Source organism: Tauraco erythrolophus, chromosome 9, assembly GCF_009769465.1.
Source record: "Tauraco erythrolophus isolate bTauEry1 chromosome 9, bTauEry1.pri, whole genome shotgun sequence".
Taxonomy (NCBI): domain Eukaryota; kingdom Metazoa; phylum Chordata; class Aves; order Musophagiformes; family Musophagidae; genus Tauraco; species Tauraco erythrolophus.
The window spans coordinates 14682588-14702574 of NC_141473.1; the positions used below are offsets into that span (position 1 = coordinate 14682588).

Genomic DNA, 19987 nt, shown 5'->3' on the forward strand with positions numbered 1-19987 from the left:
TTTGTGAGCAGCTGGCCACATGTCCCACCATGGCCGCTCTCTGGTGGAGTGTTAACAAGATGCACAGGTTGTTCAACAGAAAGCTCTACAGTTTGCTTGGAAAGATTCTGCTAGAGCTGTTGATGAACCACTTCTGCTTGTCCAGAGGAGATGCCAACGTGCTCCTTGAGATTCCTTGTGTCTGGGCAGCATCACTATGGTTGGTGAGTTCAGAAAGAGCAGGGTTTCTTTGGAGAAATATTTCACTTGGGAGTGAAGTGTTATGGATAAGTTGGTAGCCTGGTCAAATTCCCAGGAAGAAGCTCATGAGCAGTGCAGCAGCTCCATGGACAGCACGGGGCACTGGAGGCTGTTTCATGTAACGGGGAGTTTTGCAGCGATTTCACCTTCTGAGAGTATGTGCAGGTGTATTTATTACTGTTTTCTCTGGGAAATGCCTTCACTGTCCTGCATCAGAGGAATTCCTTTTTCCAGATGATGCTCTGGTGTCACTCTCACAATGTTGTTCATCACCTAACTGCCTTTTGCTCCCTCCAACTCTAGCCCACTCCCTAGAATTGCCTTGTCAGTCACTGCTTTCTTCATTAGCTGTAGTTTTTGATTGCTTATACCTATCTTCAGCTCAATCAACCCTTCCTATCCTAAAGCACAGAAAAGACGACGTACATGGAATGTTGTATCATGTTGTTGATGCTTGCCATTGGTATAATAATGCTCGAAGGTTTTGGTAACTGTTTTATTGATTTTAATTATCTGTTTAAGAACATGGAAGGTTTGCTTATTACATATTTAATGGTGTTAGTTTAATGGGGAAAATTAACTCCTAGGATTCTGATGCTTTTTAGATGATTAAGAGATACTGGAGCCCTCTGTCATGATTATTATGACCTGAGTCTTTTAACAGTCTCATTTATTCTATAGTCCTTGCCTTTTTAGTATTTTTGTAGTATTTTATATATTTGTTTTCTCCTCTCAGATTGAGCTTCTATATTCCACAGTATATATACGGTGGTGATTACCTGAGCAGTATAGACAATGTGTATTAATATATATTGTGAGGCCCACAGATGTGCTAGATCTCTCTCAGGAAAAGCAGTCTGTCTTCTAATGAGCTTGCTGTTTAACTTGTGCATTTTTGTATTTTACTCGGCTAAATTTGACATATTCAGGTGTTTGAGACAGTTGGGCTCATTGAACCCATGGTAACCCTCATTGCAGTCAAGGGTTGTATTTGATCTTCTTACATTTTAGCATCAATTTAAGACAGCGACTTGCAGCAAATGTAAACACATCATCAGAGAAACACAGTGATTTCCATCTGTCACAGAAACACAGTGATTTCATTTTAAGTGTTAATTCAATGATCTGATTAAGCAGTAACATTTCTAGTACATGGGAATGTCATTTGCAGGAAGAAGACAGGCCTGATGGTAGGAATGACTTGGTTGAACAAGTCCATTTCTTTTGCATTGAGCTAAGGTGTGTGACACAGATGAGCAGCTCTTCTGAAATGTGAGAACAGTAAGCTTGTTTAAAAAAGTAGCATTTTGATGCACAAGGGTAATAGCTAACAGATTTTTACAGTACCATATGGTATTATTAACAAACAGATCGTATGTTAACTTGACAGCTCTACCTTCAAGCTAACTCAGTCTGCAGCAACCATAAATTCCCCTGACGTGAAATCTGGAGACAATACTAAGCTTTGGGATTGTATCCAGAGCAGGAACAGTAGCACAGCAGCAGGGAAATTCAGACTTTCTAACTATGAATACATGTGTTCCCAGTGTTTATTGATTTCTTCATCAGCTTTGCAAAAACACAGCAAACCAAAACTCGATCCGAGCAGGTGGAACAGGGAACGTTCATGCATCTGCCTAACGGGACTGCAGGGCGAGGAGCTGCAGTTTGAAATACGTTTTTCCTGATGCAGAGAGCTGGGATAGACTGACGGATATTTCATCGGGTGCACTCTGCTGCTGAAACTCAAACTGCAGCTCCGCTCAGCTGCCGTCCTGGAGCGTGAGCTTGTTCCACCGCTGCTCCAGGCTGGGGGACCCAAGGCAGCGAAGGGCAGGAGCGAAGGGAGCGTGTGATGTGGAGGAGGGAGGAGGGCAAATGGGTACGTTACTTTTAACTGCCTTCTTGTTTAACCCCCTAGCTGTTTTCAAATTTTCTAACTGAAATCTCATCTTGGTACAGTGTATAAATCCCCTGAATACGAATCTCTTGGATTTGACCTGACCGTAGAAAGATTAGTTTCCATTGGATACCCTCATGAGCTGCTCAATTTTGTGTATGATCCTGCATTCCCTACCAGGTAAATGACTAACAGATACCGACCCAGCCTGCTCGAGGCCTTGAATATTTGTTCTGTAAAGTTCACAGGCAACACGTGAGGCCAGGTTTTTGGAGTTGTGCCTGTGAAGGTTGTGGTTGTCCACAGATCATGGGGAAGGGACCAGACTGCTCCAGTATGTGGAGGGCCTTTGCACATATGAGTCCATACTAGCAAAGAGGGAGAGTGGAGGACAAGAGGCCTGCTGACAACATGGTCCAAGAATAGCCTTTCAAAGCAAAGGCAGCAGAGACACAATTGGATTGGGCGTTAAGTCAAAATCAAGAGGAGAAGGAGCCCTTACTGTCCGTGAGGCTGCTGGAATGTCTCAGAACATTTTTCTTCAATGATTTTAATGAATAGTGTCCTGTTGCATAAGACGTCCTGAAATTTAAGCTGACAGCAAGCAACAATAAGAGTGGGACCAATCCATTTCACTTGTCTAAATGAATCAAACGCTGAAAGCAAAGTTAATAGTGCAAAGTTACTAAATTAGTACATTTTGTCTTTTGGTAGCGGAAGTAAAAAGGACATTGCTTGTTTTAAACAAGGCTTTTGATCTAACTCTGCAGCTTTAAGTTATTTCCACTTGTGCCTGTGCTGGATTTTGCTTTTTTGGCTCCTTTGGACCTTCTGTACAAAAGACTGGACCAGAAGGTCCGTTGGCTTGGTGATCCAGTTTTCACCCTGGCAGCCTCCATCCTTCCCTCCTCTCAGCATGTTTTACGACGAGACTTGCTGGGCGGGCCCATGCCCGTAGCAAGACAGTAGCCCTTCACAAACCTGTGATGAAGACTCCATTAAAGCCACTGCCTTCATCCCAGGGAGGGAACAGAAGGGATGTCTCTGTGGGAAGGCTGCGTTCTCCAGATGCAAGCTACTAGATAAGTGAGGGTTTTGCTGGAGTTGGAACCGGCAGTGTCCAAAGCATTTTGTGCAATAGTTACATGCCCCATCTGGTTCTGTCTGAGACAGAGCGATGAAAAAGAGGGGAGAAATTCCTTTATCCTCCTCCTCGAGGCTGTCAGGGAACCACAAACACAGGTGTCAGATTTGTGACCCTGTGGAAGAGGTGCACATCTTCCCTGGTACGTGCATAGCTAAGCCTCTGCCAGGTTAAAGAGTTCCTTTTCAAGTCGATGGAGAGCAGATCAGCTGTCCCTTCCACTTGGCAGCGCAGCGCTCTTGTTGCTCACCTGCAGCCAGGTAAAAGGGGCAGCAGGGACCCCACGTGCGTAACAGCAACTATGTTCTCATGCCCCATGCCACGTGAGCAAGCTGTTCTAGAGCTGATTTGAAAAGAACCGCTATTAAAATGTTTGCTGCTCACTATGCTCGCGTCTTCATACCTTAAATCACTTTCTTAACAGAGGCCTGGTGTTTGATACCCACTATGGAAACCTGCTGAAAGTTGATGCCTATGGGAACCTCCTTGTGTGTGCACATGGCTTTAATTTTCTCAGAGGGTGAGTGCTGACTCTTGGCTGTTCTTTTTGACTTAATATGTTCTTTTGACTTTTATGTCACTGATCCTCAGGGCACCCATTGTATGAGGAGTCATGGGGACTCCAGTAACAGCAGATGCTGTATTGGTGTTCCTACGGCTCCAGGATTGACTTGGGATGCATTGAGGGTCCCAGACACAGCAACAGCAACAGCCCAGGGTGTTTATAGAGGAAAGCTCCGTGCTGGCACAGGCGTGTCTGTAGTATACTGAGAACAGAAGAAAACGTACTGCGGGAAGGGGTTGATGGTATGATCTGGGGGCTGTTCACCTGTCCTGGCACAGTTTAACATCAGCAGCTTGTTAGTTTAAGACAAAGCCATTGTGCGAGGGCTCCTGGGAGCAGAGGGGGCCTGTGCCCCATGAGACTGTTAACTCCACAGCTGTTACTAAGAAAGACTGAGGGCCTGAGCTGGCTTGGGGAAGGAGCAAGCTTGCTCTAACACCCTCAAAGGTCAGAAACACAAAGTTGAGGCATCACATGCCACTTCCTGCAGCCTTCCCTGGCTGCTTTGGTTTCTCTTACCCCAGAGAAGGTGCTTTAGTAAGCAGAGGGGACGGCGGTGCTCTGTGCTTGATGTGTCCCTGCAGATCCCCTCGTATCCCTGCAGCACGGGTGGATGGATGGAAGGCAAGCGCAGGGCAGGTCAGGGCCCTCAAGGTGACAAGCCTTGTCGTTGCAGGCCTGTAAGTCCTTGCATCAGGAAGCCAAAATTTAGAAAAAGCCCTTATATGTGCACTCGAGTTCCTCTTTGAGTCAGACATGGTTTCAGAAGCTCCAGAAATGAAGGAAACCAGAATAATGAAATGACTTTTGTCATCGCCACCCTGCTGATGAATGGCCGAGGCCCCCGGCAAGCCTGTGGCAGCACAGCCCTGCAGCTTCCCTGCCCAGTGCCGCGCGGGAAGCGTAGAGCAACACATGGAAAGTGGGGGAAAGTTTAAGATAAGCAAACAATGAAAGCACAGATGATTTAAGGCATCCTTACAGCCTGCAGCATGGGGCTTAAGGTCGAGTCATGGACTCTCGACTACTCTGTTTCCCTGTGTGGGCTCTGCTCGATTTGCTGACTTGGCAATGAGGGCTTTGTGCCCGGCTCTGTCGGAGCCAGCACAGTGAAGGGAACGCCGGTGGATGCGGTTTCGCTGTTGTGCCGCCAGTGCACGTGGGAAAGCTGGGTGTTGATTAAAGCACAGCAGACTCTCATTAATGGACCCCACTACAACTGTATTGTGCAGGCCAGCACATTTTATCCTCGTTATTTTTTTGTGGTTTCATTCTTCTTCACCTTATCTGTTCTCAGGCCTGAAACACGGGATCAATATCCAAATAAATTTATCCAGAGAGATGACACAGATAGGTTTTACATTCTGAACACATTATTCAATCTACCAGGTGAGTCTAACGTGAGCCAACACAGGCCCGTTTCTGTGCCTTTGAAGCCAGCAAAGCTTTGCTCGTGTCTTACTCTACTTATCTGTTGTTTGGGGTTTTTTTTGCATGAACTTTCTTCGTTCAGGCACATGGCCCAAACTTAGCTGGCCATGTGATGTTATCCTCGTTTTAAAATCTTGCTTTGTTTCTTTGCAGAGACCTACCTATTGGCTTGCCTCGTGGATTTCTTTACTAACTGTGACCGGTACACTAGGTACGTATTCCCTCTGGTTCGAGGTGCTGATAGTACAGTAAGATTGTTATTATAAAGAGCAATACAGCACAGATGGAGCTGTTCTTAATACCAGTGGAGGCCCTTCAAGTGGTTTCGGTGAGGAAAAGTTCAGGCCTCTAATTCTTTTGACATTAAGAGAATTTAGTGGTGATGAGATGATCTGTGTGTACAGCAGAGACCAGTTATGAGGGTCTCCTTCACAGGGTATATCAGTATCACCATACTGACTGACACCGGTATTTGGGCCAGCTTCTAAGACCATAAACTTATTACAGGGTGATTACAGGCACCGGAAAACTTATTCTGAACCCGTGTCTATTGGAACCATGTTTGAACTGGTAACTAAAAGGCTGAATTTCCTCAGCCAGTTACCACACGTCCTTCATGTCATAATTGAGGACTTTTTGTTCACTTAAAGGTGAAATGCTCAGGCACAGTGCGGTGTAAAAAGACTCTTTGTGAAGCATGAGTATTTACCAAGCTTTCAAATAGATAGAGGCATAAAAACAAGCTGTGATTTGAACTGGCAAATGTGAATGTTGCTGTGCTGCTGACTCATGTGATGGGTCATCTTTGTATATTACGCGAGTGGAAGGCAAAGGATTAATGGGTGGGGAAGCTCTTTATACCGACAATCCATCAGGTGAAGTTTCCTTTCTCAGGACAGGCGTGATGATTGCTGTCATAATAAATACAGCCCTGTTTAATTCTCCTTGATTTCTTCAGATGCAAACTCTCATGGGTGTCTCAAAAATACCTCCACAGTATCTTGTAGAGGAAATTTCTCCTGTAAACTCTAACTGTTCAACACAGAAGCAGTTCCTCCTCTCAGCAGCGAGTATTACATTTAGTTGATTTCTATGGCACCCCCTTCTTTAGTGTTGGAAAGAGGGAGAAAGAGCAGCACTCTGCTTACTTTCTCAGTACCATTCATCTTTGGTGAAATGCTACAAACTGCACAGTCCCAGTCTTTTTTCCTTCTTATAATACTGTTGAGGACAAATAAGAGTTGCAGTCATAGAAAGCTGTAGTACTGCTATGGAGGCACAGGCCCATAGTTAGGAACTCACATCCTAAAACGTTAAACATTCTTGGGGGACATGCACATTCTGTTAAAATCTGATTGTAGCCTTCTTTCATGTCTGAGCCGTAGTAAAGTAGTAAGTAAGAAACTATTATGGTAAGATGAAAACACAAGCTCCAGACAACGTTTTGAACCGTCTCTCTCCTTGACGTGTTTCTTACTGCTACGATTTGACTGTCACAATCTCTCTTCTTTCTCCTCACAGCTGTGAAACAGGGTTTAAAGATGGAGACCTCTTCATGTCCTTCAGGAGTATGTTCCAGGATGTCAGAGATGCTGTTGACTGGGTTCATTACAAGGTAATTGCAAGAACTCCTTGGGATGTCTGTAGTCGTAACTGAGTTAGAGGGACTGGTTTGTAACTCAAGAGTTAAGATGTGTTATTCCACTTTTGGGCAAGAGCCCTGCTTTGCCGCCTAGTGAGCAAATAATAAATTGCAGTTATATGTAAGTTAAGATCTTGACTGCCCTCCTGGTAATGGAACATATCTGTCTTGGCTTCCTATTCCTTTTTATTGTGCGTAGATTCCGTTTCTGAACTGTAACTCACGGGTTTTAGAACATGATGCCATGAGGGTATTTGCACTTGTACATTGCCCTAATTATTAAACCAGCATTTTACTACAGTTTGCATTGGTACTGTCTTACATTGTCTGAAAAGTACCTGAATTAAACAGAGAAATACATCAACTCTTCTCTATTTAGAGAGGAGAGGCACTTTGTCTTTTTCACACGCTTGTGCAAAAATTTGGAATACAATTTTGTGAGCATTAACTTCTGGTTAAAGACCTGATTTTCTTCTTCTTCCTCATTCAAAAGGTCTGTTGGGGTGGGATGGAGAACCATCAGAGGAGAACTCTGCTCACAGTTATACTTGTGGTGGTCCTTTTAGCCATGCAGAAGTCAGGAATTTATTTTTCTTTCCTTATGCAGTGTTATGTGATACATATTGGAGTTGGTCTTTGAGTAAAGCATTATGGTCAGTGTTGGAGACAGGTCGTTGACTGTCTTGTTTGGTATGGCAAATCTATTTTTTGTTTGTTTCTATTGTATTCCCTTCTGAAAGGGTTAAAATGCTGTTGAAGTGGATTATTTACCATGGTGAGGGAATCGATGGATCACAGAGTTTGTGATGGTCCCTGCTACTCAAAGCCTCTCATCTCTAGAGTCACTGGTTCAGATTCGCCCTGGTTTGTACTTTCACAGCATTTTAAAGTGTGAAAGTTGGCATTACTTTGATGTCTCTTACATCATAAGTTTCCGTTACCTCACTGGGTTCTGTTGTTTCTATTTCAGGGATCGCTCAAGGAAAAGACCCTTGAGAATCTGGAAAAGTATGTGGTGAAAGATGTAAGTGTGAAATTACTTTGTGCTATGTGACGTTCCGTACTGAGTAAGCACGCAAGAAATAAACATGCTGATTTGCTTTACTAAATCACAAAACAGATAACGCTGTGATTTCTATTGTAATAACCAAAGAGAAGGTGGAAAGTTTGGACGCAGCCTTTATTCTGAACCAGTGATCCACGTGATTTCGTATTCACGTGCACGTTTTTTATGTAAAATATAAAAGCCAGAGGAAACGTTATCGCGGGACACAGGTGAATACGCTGGCAAGGCTCATGTTGTTTCTTTTGGCGCTGAAAGCAACTGTGGTCCCTGCCCACGTTTTCTCTGCTCAAGCAGAACTCTTTTTAAAAGGCAGCAACAGATGAGCATCTTTTTAGATGGAAGTATTCCTTAGCCATCCAACAAAAATGTTACATGCATTTAAACATGAGGGACTGAGGGAAAGAGCCTAAAAGACACCGATATCCAGTCTCCATAGCCCCAAAATGTGTGTTCAGCACATCTAATCGAGCAAGCTCCAGTGATTCCCTTACTTTTGCCCTCTCTGCAGTGTGCAAGGCCCCTCTGGACCACTTCTGGTATAATTATTCTTTCGTTTAGATGAGTTCTGCGGTAGAGTATCACTTTAAAGCTGCTAACCTTCTTTCTAGTTACATGCCTGCAAAATTCTTAGGAAACCATCCTGTGAGGTAATCAGCTACTCTGGCAATGGACTGAGATTTATGATTCAATAAAAATAGCCCCAGGAATAAATTCTCCCTAATTTGAGGTTGGAATTATAATACGCTCCAACTTGTGGCTCGTGTGAGCTCAGATTTCACCTGCCTCTGGGCCCATTTTGGGAACAGACTTGGAGCTGGAGGAGCTGCTCCAGTGTGCCTGGCACGGAGATCGGTGGGAGCAGCACAGGGTGCCTGGCACTGTGGTTGGCAAAGACACCGCAGCCCTGCTAAGCCCTTCCCTCTCACCTTCCTCCACTGGACTGTGCTCTGGAGGGGTGTTATATGGAAGGGAGCAGGAGCTTTCCTAGCTCTGGCCAATCCAAAACATGTGAGTTTGCTTTCTTTTTGGTTTGATTTGCTTTGTTTTTTCTGGTGGGATCGTAGTTGAGAGTGTTTTGCCCCTGATGAACCTCTGAAACTTTTGTGTGTGACTTGTATGTCCCTTGGCTTTCAGGGGAAGCTGCCACTGCTGCTCAGCCGCATGAATGAAGTTGGGAAGGTGTTTCTCGTCACAAACAGCGACTATAAATACACAGATGTAAGTGCTGCTTGAATTGATGTGTTGGTATATAATGGAATAAGCAAAAGCTGGCCATTCATTTGTGGGGATTTTGGTAGGACATCTTCTGGTGGAGGATTGGGTGTTTTTTAAGCTGGATGTAGGATGGTTTAGTGGTGAATGCAGATTAGGTCTTGAGTCATCTTTTGTAGTCCCAGTTCTGCCACTTACCTAGTATGGGCCTGGTTTAAGTCCCTCTGTGCCTCACTCAGTTCCTCAGCAACTAAAAGGCTGAAAGAGAAAGTGATACTCATTTTAGATTTCAGCATCTTTTAAAATGCAGAACTTCCCTTTCAAGTGAGATAGTTCTGAGTACAGACAGGTCACCAAGGCCAGGTCCTGGAGAGGTCTAAGAGCCAGACAGGGCTGTCTGCTGTACTGCAGAAATAAACGCGATTACTTTGACTCCAGGTAAATGTCAGGATGTTGCAACACTGCTAGTCCAAAGATTTATGTGCCATTTTAAAGCATTGCAAGATAGATCTGAAGCAGTGTGCAGATTCCTGAGGCAAATGTATTCCTTGATTTTAAACATTACTGTTTTAATTCCTGTCACTGTAAATTCCATACATTAATGTTGTCTCCAAATCTTATGCTGCCTTTCCTGTAAATCCTGAACATAAAGTTCTGTAACCTGAAAAGATAAAAGCAGAAAAATACACTTGTATAAACTACATAGATGTATGTTTTAAAACACTTTTTTGAATACTTTCTTTCTGTCTTTCAGAAAATTATGACTTACTTGTTTGACTTTCCACATGGACCAAAGGTATGTGATTTCTAGACTGCAGTTCCAATAGGAATTGATGTGCCTAATTATCTGTGTAGCTGAAAAGCATTTTAATCCTGCTTCATCGGCTCCATGGGATTAGTTGCTTTAATCTGGTTAAAATACACTTGCTGTTTTGTGTCCTATTTGAATGGGATCAAAGCAAATACAATATAACGAAGAGAAAAGAGGCATCATCTGGTCTCAAACAATAATCTGTGTTAATGATAACATTATTTTAGTCATAACACATATTAACTGTGGCATTTTGCAGCCAGGCTTCTTAGAAATCTTGCACAATGTTTTAGATATTGTTAAAAAAAAACCTTAATGGAAAGGAAAGAGTTTTATAAAACAGCAGAAACATTTAGGGCTGATTGTGCCTTGATTATGGTAACTCCAAAAGTTCTAGTCATGCTTGTTCTGGTTTTCTGAGGTCAAAACTCAGCCCTGCAACTTTTAGAGTGAGGCTTATGAGCTGAATTTCTATTGCTTTCTCAGTCTACCCATGTGTTTTCACACTGTGCTCTAAAGGTAGAAGGTGACCAAGTGAGAAATTTTCAGAACATGGAAAATGACTACAAGTGATAGCTCAAAAAACTCCTTGCTGTGGTCTTGATCTCAGAAAGAGCAGAAGCATGGAGCAGAAAGGGCTTATGAGTGCCCATTGTCCTTCAGGCAGGGCTGTGGTTCAGAGCCATGCTCTGTGGGACAGAGTCCAGGCACTTTCCCACTCTTGGCAAATGTACCAGCGTGGCGTAGTAAGGCTGAAGCCATGAAGTCACGTGTTCCTGGATCTATGCAGGATGTCGCTTTCAGGAACAGTGGCAGCGATGTCATTTAGAGCATCTCTTTACACGACAGCTGTGCTGTGACATGTATGTTCAGTGCAGTTCTCCTGTCTCACACCATGTCCTCAGTCCTCACTGCAAGGCTGGGCTGGGATGGGCTTGCTGCACAAGAGGAGTGCTTTAGGAGGTGGCACTGGCAACCCAGCATCATACCACACGAGACACAAGCTAGGGGATTTTGATGGACCAGCAGCATCACGAGGTTATGGCTGTGGACGATGATGCTCCAGTTGAACTCCCTGTAGTTGATTGTGTTGTGCCTGATTCTGGGGTTTGTTTTTGCCTTTGCAGCCTGGGAGTGCCCATCGGCCATGGCAGTCCTACTTCGACCTGATCCTGGTGGATGCACGAAAACCCCTCTTCTTTGGGGAGGGCACCGTGTTGCGGCAGGTGGACACGGTGAGTGGCATGTTGAAGTCACCTCTATGGCTGGAAGGGCTCTCGCACCTCCTGTGTGGTGTATCTTAGTGGCAGTGAGCAACACAGTGTTTAGACAGGACCTGCCCTAGAGATGGTGGGTGGACTGGGTTCTCCTTTTAGTGATTCCCAAGCAACGCCATCACCTGGGGCACAGCAGAGCTCAAGGCTTTGCTGGCTTCTGTAATGTACTGCAGGTGGCAATAGGAGAAGAATGTGGAAAGCCACCTCTAGGTTGCCTGGGAGTGAGAGAGAGACAGAGAGTAAAGTATCAATAGGACAGAAGAGATCTAGACCATCAGTTCTGTACTAATGCAGTATCTCCTTCCTCAGGTGACCGGGAAGCTGAAAATTGGTACCTACACTGGCCCACTGCAGCACGGCATCGTGTACTCAGGAGGTGAGGCAAGAACCCTTCTTGTCCTGTGGAATGGGTCTGATGTGCCCTCGTGGCCTTCAGCTGCTCCAGCTGTGAGAGGACTTGTGCCAGACACTAGGCAACGTTGTCTTTCCCAAAGTGCATTGTACTGTGCCCTTTGCACCAGCAAGTCTCCATCGTCATTGCTGCCCAGTTCCTCTGAGCCGGGGAAGGGCAGCGGGTGGATATAGAGAGCTGGCTGTGACACCCAGGGCTCCATTGCTCTCACGTGGGGTGGGAGGCAGCATGGTCCGCCACCGCTGCTGTTCATGGGCAAAGCTGCCCCTGGGTGAACTCCCAGGTGGGTGGGCAGCACCCCGTGCTGCCGTGGCCAAGCAGGGATGCTACATTTCGCAGTGGAAGTTTCTGGGAGGAAAATGCACCTGCTCTGTCCCTAAACCTGGCCCTCTGAAATAAGCCACATGTTTCCTTTTGGCTCCCTGTGCTAAGCCATGCCATTCTTCTCTCAGGCTCCTCGGACACAGTCTGTGACCTGCTGGGGGCCAAAGGGAAGGATATCTTGTACATCGGAGACCATATCTTTGGAGACATCCTCAAATCCAAGAAGCGCCAGGGCTGGAGAACCTTCCTAGTGATCCCTGAGCTGGCACAGGAGCTGCATGTCTGGACAGACAAAAGCGGTCAGCAGTCAGGCAAACCCCAGGCCAGGCTTTGCTCTTCCTGCCTGGTGCTACACCCCTGAGATTGCCAGGGCACAGGGGCGCAGGGCAGAGAACATCCTGGCTTGCTGCTTCTCTTTTTGTCCCTTTTTCCCTGGGGCTGGTTGTTGGTGGCAGGAGCTGGGGCAGGTCCCCATGGGCTGGCCTTGGGATCCCAGGCCTTTCCTGTGCTCTTCCTGGGCTGCTTGTGCATGTTCAGCCAAGTGCTGACTTGGCCGGGGAAGAAACTGCAGCTGGGTGGGGTTGAGTTGTTCCTCATCCATAACCCTGCCCCAAAAACTGCTCTCCGTCTGCTCATATGAAGCTGTGGCTTCTCCAGTAAAAAGTATCTGACGAGACACCCAGTTATTGTCCCTGTAATGCCTGAGCCATGACTGCTGTCCCATCTGCAGGGAGTCCCGGCTCACCAGCCGCTTCCTCCTCCTTCCTTCCGCTCCCTCTGCTGCTCTGCTGCCAAAGTTCTCTGTGTTTCCCATCCTCCAGCGCTACTGCTTTCCTCCCAGGTTTGCCCTTTGGTGTGTAAATAAGTCTGGGGGTTATGCAACCATGGCTGGTTGGATGGTTTTGGTGAGGGCTGTGAAGGTTCAGCCTCAAAAACAAAAGGGGCAACCAGAAACCAAGACCAAAGCTCTGGCAGTAGCACAGAGGGCAGTTGAACCCTCTCCCTGCGCAGTGGCCATGAGATGCCATGCTCCTTGATGCGGTGCCCCCCCCACGGGAGTGGGCAGGATGGTGGGTTTGCTTTCAGGTTTGCTTTCAGCCCTTTTAAGTTTCAACAGTTTAAACTTACCTGTTTCCCCTTTATCTTTTCTGGATTTTCCAGCCCTTTTTGAAGAGCTGCAGAGCCTGGACATTTTCTTGGCCGAGCTATACAAGTGAGTGTTGAAACAGTGAATTCCCTGCAGCCTCTCCCAGCCTAGTGACAGCTAACGAGTGCCTCTGACGGAACCTCGGGTTTGGGTTGGCGGCGCTGCTGCCGGAGCTTTGACTCAGGCCTGGGCTCTGCCCACGAGACCGACCTTCCCCTCCAGACCAGCCTCCCTCCCCTGAGCCCCCATCCCACAGCATCTGGTTCTGAAAGGCTTTTCACACCATGTATTTACCTTCTCACCTGTAACTAGGCATCTGGACAGTAGCAGCAATGAACGCCCTGACATCAGCTCCATCCAGAGACGCATTAAGGTACCAATCATAAAATATCCTTTTCTTCATCCTTTGGATCCCAAAGGGCTTGACAACCCAACCCCACGGCTCAGCCCTGAAGTGCTTTGCTCTGCCTTTGGGTGGGCATGGCAGGCTTGGCAAAGCCGTTCTGTCTTTGTGGACGCAAACGGAGGAGTTTCTCAGCTCGCTGGTGTCACTGGCACTCCTGGCAGGCAGCCTGGTCTGGACAAGGGTCTCCTTCCTCATGCCCACTGCAGCACCGACTGACGGTGCTTTTGGCTGCAGAACAGGGCGCTGGCACACGCAAGCTTGGAGGGGCTGTAGTGTCTGGTTCAGCCAGCCCGGCAGTGCCGGGCAGGTGCTGGCCCTGAGCCCACTGCTGCCTGCCTTCCTGCTAGCTGGGCCTCGGCTGTGCGCGGATGCCGCGGGATACAAGCACAGAAAGCCTTGCTGGAGATCCTTGCAGAGCTCACGAAGCCTCCAGCCCTCGGCACACTCCACTTTAGTGTTGCCTTGGCTCTGTGCTGCTTCCTGCCTGGCCCAGGATCTAATCTGCCCTTTGCTTGCAGAAAGTGACCCACGACATGGACATGTGCTACGGGATGATGGGGAGCCTCTTCCGCAGCGGCTCTCGGCAGACCCTCTTTGCCAGCCAGGTGATGCGCTACGCTGATCTCTATGCAGCCTCCTTCATCAACCTCCTCTACTATCCCTTCAGCTACCTCTTCAGAGCCGCCCACGTCCTGGTGAGTTGCAGACCCCGGGAAGGTGGGCAGGGGCCCCAAAGGCACTTGTGTTTGTGTTCGTTAACACTTCCACAAGCCGCAAGCACCAGGAAGGGCACCTTGGAGGGCCGGGTGGCATTGGGTCACGTTTGGCTGGGCTAAAGGGTCACGTTCTGGGGTTTGCTCTCCATCTGTGTCAGGTAGATACCCTAGGATTGGGACAGCCCTTGCCACCTCCTCTCTCTCTTCCATGTCTAGATGCCACACGAGTCCACAGTAGAGCACACGCATGTCGACATCAATGAGAAGGAGTCGCCGATGGCCACGCGCAATCGCACCTCAGTGGATTTTAAAGATTCTGACTACAAGCGGCATCAACTGACCCGCTCCATCAGTGAGATCAAACCGCCCAACCTCTTCCCCCAGGCACCTCAGGAAATCACACATTGCCATGATGAAGATGACGATGAGGAAGAGGAAGAGGAGGAAGAAGAGGAGGAAGAGGAAGAGGAATAGGAAGGAAAAAGCGAAGCATCTCTGACGACAAACCGTGACTCTAGAAGTGAACAGGAGCGGATTCCTTTGTTGGGGCCCGTGGGGTGATGGGTTGGGGGGGTGTGATTCTTGTAAAGGCACATTTTGAAAGTGTCTGGAAACTTTTAACAAATTAACACTAATTAGGAGGAGACCCTTGTTTTCAGTTTTGCAGACGGTTCAAAAAGCTGATGGATTCTGCCTGGGTGGTGCAGTCAGATAGAACTGCCTGCCTGTGCTGTCATGCTGGTCCCACTGCATTTAGGGATGCTGCATGTTTTTCCCTTTCCCATGACACGTTTCATTTGATTTTCATTTGAACGGTGTCCTGTGAACGGTTTTTACCATTTGTTACATTCACTGTGAAGAAGGAAGGGATGTGCTGGGCCCTGGAGGAGACAAAATGATCCACATCCTCCTGCCCGTTGGCTTGCTACCCTTAGTCCTCTACTTCTGGGTTGCAAACTCCCCCCTCCCCATGTTATCCAGGTTGTCACTGTGGCTTCCAGCACTCAGTTTACCCTCTGCTTGGTGTGAGTTTCTCTGTAAATGGTTCGATTCCTCCGGCCATCATGGATGGCAGTGGGATTCCAGTTCTTACTTGCTTATCTGTAGCTGTACACGTTTCAGCTTGTAGACGCTTGCTGTCATCTCCCAGTGTTTCAAAGCTCTTTCATCATCGGCATGTGACGCATGATTTCCAGCGCATTTCTCAAACAGCTGAGCCGCACACTCTGTTCTCAACGCCTGTAGTTTCAGCAGTAAATATTAACCCAGGAGCTCGAAGCTGCTGCTTTAGCATTTCGTTATTCAGTTTGTTTTCCTGCTGCTTGTTACCGACCTTTCTGTCCCCTCAGCTTTCAGAAAGTGAAGCATCCCAAAGACAAACCTAGCCACCAGCTGGAGTGAAAGAGCCTGGTATTCCACGGTGCTGCAGGCCATGCACGTCTGTCCTAAACTAGGAAACAGCACGTGTCCCAGGGCCAGCCTCATGGTGGGAGCAGGAAACTCCAGTCCAGCTGGCAGCTGCCCTTGTCCTTTGGCCTGGTGCAGAGCAAGCGGAGCCTCATCGCAGGTTGTGATGGGCAAGGCTGTGTCTCCAGCCAAGGAAGGTGACAACTGCAGGCTGCCATGCGAGGACTGGCGGTGCTTCATGGGGATGGGCATGTGGTCCTTGTGCCTGAAAGCCAACCCCGGGGAAGGTGTGGGGCTGGCGGGCAGCTGGGCAGCAGTGCCGTGCGGTTTTCCTCCATCTCTTGGGTGCAGCCTCCCTTCCACCAGCCTGTGCCGTTCGCTGTGAAGGGATTACAACGAGGGCCCTCTAATGAATTCGACTGTTGTTTCAGTATCATAAACTCATTTAATCTTTCTTTTTTTTTCATTTTAAAGTACCTTAGGAGAAAATAAAAAAAAGAAAAACCACACCACCAACATCCGAGCAGGAAACGCTGCTGCTGTAGTGGCAGTTGTTCAAGTCAATAAATGATGATGTTTCTAAGAAGTGCCTGGTGCTTTGTGTTGCGTCGCTGAGATGATGAGGGCTGTGCTGGTGGTGGTGGGGAGAGCCGTGACTGGTCTGTGGGGGTCCCAGTGGGATGGGCGGCTGAGGAAGAGGGAAGGCATCTCCAGGAACTGACTTTGTGCAGCATTGCTGATCAGTGGCTGTGGATCTGCCTTTAAGCCCTTCTCTCATTCCCAGGAAGCAGGTGAGCAGGAAGTGATGGGGCAAGGGGACATGAGGCTTTTGTTATCCCCTTCGGCTTCAGCTGAGAGGCATGAGGAGACAGAGAAACATTTTGGCCTGGATTCAGAGAGCAAAGAGAGGCTTTTCCATGGTGGGAAAGGCAACACCCCCATTCTGCTGCTACCTCCAACATTGTGCCTTTGCAGGGCTGTCTCCCACAGGCATTACCAAGGGCTGCTCCCCACCATGCACAGCCTGTGCTCAGGGCAGCACTGGTGGCACAGCATGGCCCATGCTCGCCACGAGCTGCAAACATGGTCAAACGGCAAAAAATACCTGGAGAAGGCCAGTGCTGCCACAGCAATGGCACCGGCTGGCCTGGCCAAGGGCTGCATGTACCCTGTGCCCGGCCAAGGTGGGGACAGCCCTGGGGACAGCCCACTGCTGTGCTCAGCCCTTGCCTATAGACGAACCCCTCGTGTCACCCGCAAAAGACCAGCTGAGGCTCTGCCATCAGAGCTGCCACAGAAGGACAGTGAGTACCCAGGGTCCAATGTGCCAAACAGAAAAGCAACACTAAATGGCTGCAGCTGGTGGCTAACAACCAACAGCTGGCACTTCAAGGGTTGCTGGAAGCCCCAAACCCAGCACTGGGTCCCTGACCCCTTGATTTTGGCGTCTGGAGAGCAGCTAATGTACCCATAGTGAAGTCAGCTGCAGAAAGGGTTTGAGGGAGCTGTTCCTGAGCCCTGTCACTAAAGGCCATGCTGGGCTTTGCTATGTTTAAACCTCGTTTCTCCAAGCATAGCCACTTGAATTTTTCAAGCTTTAGCTCAGCAGCTGGGGAGGGCGTGTGGCTGTGGGAAGGGAGGTCTGGGGAGCTCTGTGCATTCCTCCTCCCTAACCAGTAGCCACAAATAGCTCTCTCCCAGCCCAGGGCTATTTCTGACTGTGATGGGGAGAAGACTCTTCAAGCCTGGAGCAATGGAAAGTATTTGACCCTCACTTGATGATGGGAAAGCAGCAGGCAGAGCCTGATGGCCACCCAGGCACTGCTTACCGCCCTGCCTTGTGCCACTGCCTGTCCTGCCCTGGCTCTGCCATGGTGTTGCAGTAGGAAACCACCGAGCAAGAGCCAGGGTGAAACCTCATGCCCTGGCTGGCAAAGAGACACAGCCACAGCCCAGTTTTCCATCCCACACCTGTAGCTGGCACCTGCTCACAGTGGCTGCACCGAGCACACTCTGCCAGGGACAGGAGCCCAAGGCTTGCTCTGCCCGTAGCCACAGCCCTGCAGACATCTTGTGTTGGGCACTGCCAGCAAGTACTGCTGAACAGGTCAGTAACTAGAGCTGCTCCCAGCTCCTCTGCCTTTACACCATTTCCATCTCAGCAGAGAGAGAGCCCACCGCAGCTGAAGCACAACCCCCGTACCAGGGTACACCTAACCGTGACAGAGGACACACAGCCCTGTGCCGCTCCCTGAGCAGCAGCCATTGCAACCCGTGCACCTGGAGCCCTGGCCGAGATGATTGACCCAGCAATGTCGTAGGTGCAGAGCCACCAGCCCACCCTGGTCCTGCCCACGGGTGCTCACCTCCAGCAGAACAGCCCTGGGGCCCACTGGGCTGTGGAGCACGGGGATGGCACGTGGGGCTGACACAGCACTCAGACAGGGTGATGCAGCTGCAGCATGGGGGGATGAATGGTCTACCAGGACTTAACAACCTGTAGGTACAAAAGGTGACCTGAGCAGGACTCACACAGTAGGTGGGAACTGGCCTTCAGCGCAAGGCTCAGCCACGCAGGGAGGGCAGAGCTCAGCCCGGGCACGGCTGGAGCCTGGTGGACACAGAGCCCCAGGTGCTTTGGGACCTGCTGCCACAGTGCAGCCAATACTCATCTCACCTCCCTGCAGGGACCCGGCCTCTCACACCATCCCTTCCAGGAGCCCCGGGCTCTCTGCCCTGCGCCTCCTTCCTGCTGCTCCCCACTGTCAGCGCCAGCCCCAGAGTTTTCCTTCACATTAATGCCTCTTACATCTTGCTTGCAGCATCCCACCATCCTCCACCCGCTGCCAGGGACAGGGAAGTGCAGGGGAGCAGACGTCCTCACAGGATCTGCCGCTCTCCCCATCCTGCTGATACGAGGTTGGGGAGCGAGGTCCAGGGGGACGGGGCCACCCTGCAGCACAGGAACAGGACAGAGGCTGCACTGGGTGCAGCAAACCTCCCCCAAGGCTTGAGCGGATGTTGCCCAAGTCGCTAACCCAGGGTTTAGCAGCTCAAGAGCTGAACAAGGAAGAAAGTCCAGTGCAGGGAGAGCAGCTGGGGGAAATGGCTGCAGGGAGGATGGGGGTTGAGGGATGGCAGAAGCACAAAATGGGCGCACGGCTGGGCTGCATCTGGCATGCAGGAAAGTGTCACCTGTTCCTTTGTGGGCGTGGAGGTAGAAGTGATGCTGGGCAGGGGACTGAGCACAGGCTAGTTCTCCTGCTCAGCAACACACCTCTGTCACTACAGGCTCCACACAACTCTGCTGCCGAAGTCCCAACACCAGGGGAGCTGGCAGTGGCACAGACAAACTCACTCCACCAGCGATTCTCATCCAACGGAGCCACCGTCAGCACCAGCCATGTCCCTCACTGGCAACCCCCAGTCACGCTCCACCTGGCAGGAACACGCACTATGGGAGGACAGACGGCATCTACGCTTCCGGACAAACAAACATGACCTATGGAGAGCAGGTTGTAAATAAGGAGATTTTATTAGTGGAAGAAAAAGGCCCTCACCCTTGAGAGAACTTCAGAAAGAGAGAGTCAGCTGTTTGCTGTTGCCACCGGCTTCCCAGCTCCTGGTCAGCAAAACCACTGGAACAGCCCTCCCTGGCTCAAGGACTTATGGGCCCAGATCCAGCAAAGTGAAGAGCAAGACCTGGCTCTAAGGGGAACAGGATCCAGCCTCTCCATGGCTCTGGACAGCTGAAGTGGAGATTAAAGACCACTGATGTGCCAATAGCGGAGATCTGGGTCTGGGATCATCGACATCAGCCCCACCACCCGCATGCCAAAATCCGTCCCTTGGAAATGAAGGGGGAGCATGGAGGAGGGAAAAATGCATAAACTGGAATGTTCAACAGAAAAAAATCATCATTTATCTAAAAAGAACAGAAATAAACAAAATGCTTTTAAACAAAATCACAAAATATACAAATAAATCTGGTACAAAATAAATAGGAAAGATTGGAAATCTACAACAAAATTGGAATAATTATAAAATTCATTTGTATGACAATCAGTATATGAAACGTACACACTTCATTCAGGATTTCAGTTGTGCTTATTCAGGTTTATGTACACACATGGAAATACTGCAGCCAGAACACTACAACTCTGGAAACCCGAAGTCATGTACAATATGATACAATTCGCAAGGACCATGTATGATGGCAAACAAGACGCAGGGAAGAGCCGGCCGGAGCGGTGGAGTGGGTTTGGATAGCCACGAAAACGCACTGCA

The 19987-nt window shown here is 48.7% G+C and overlaps 1 protein-coding gene across 1 annotated transcript in view; it reads left to right on the forward strand.

Annotated features, from left to right (window-relative positions):
* Positions 1-15229, forward strand: part of NT5C2 (5'-nucleotidase, cytosolic II) — a 61666-nt gene extending 46437 nt beyond the window's left edge. The window contains exons 4-18 of the mRNA XM_086616277.1: positions 2203-2320; positions 3709-3804; positions 5147-5238; positions 5434-5491; positions 6802-6895; positions 7893-7946; positions 9123-9206; positions 9955-9996; positions 11139-11246; positions 11598-11664; positions 12153-12323; positions 13186-13237; positions 13484-13544; positions 14096-14272; positions 14510-15229. Coding sequence (XP_086472403.1) covers positions 2203-2320; positions 3709-3804; positions 5147-5238; positions 5434-5491; positions 6802-6895; positions 7893-7946; positions 9123-9206; positions 9955-9996; positions 11139-11246; positions 11598-11664; positions 12153-12323; positions 13186-13237; positions 13484-13544; positions 14096-14272; positions 14510-14767 — 1532 coding nt within the window. The 3' untranslated portion in view covers positions 14768-15229. The remainder of the gene's footprint in view (positions 1-2202; positions 2321-3708; positions 3805-5146; positions 5239-5433; positions 5492-6801; positions 6896-7892; positions 7947-9122; positions 9207-9954; positions 9997-11138; positions 11247-11597; positions 11665-12152; positions 12324-13185; positions 13238-13483; positions 13545-14095; positions 14273-14509) is intronic.
* The last annotated feature ends 4758 nt before the right edge of the window (positions 15230-19987 follow it).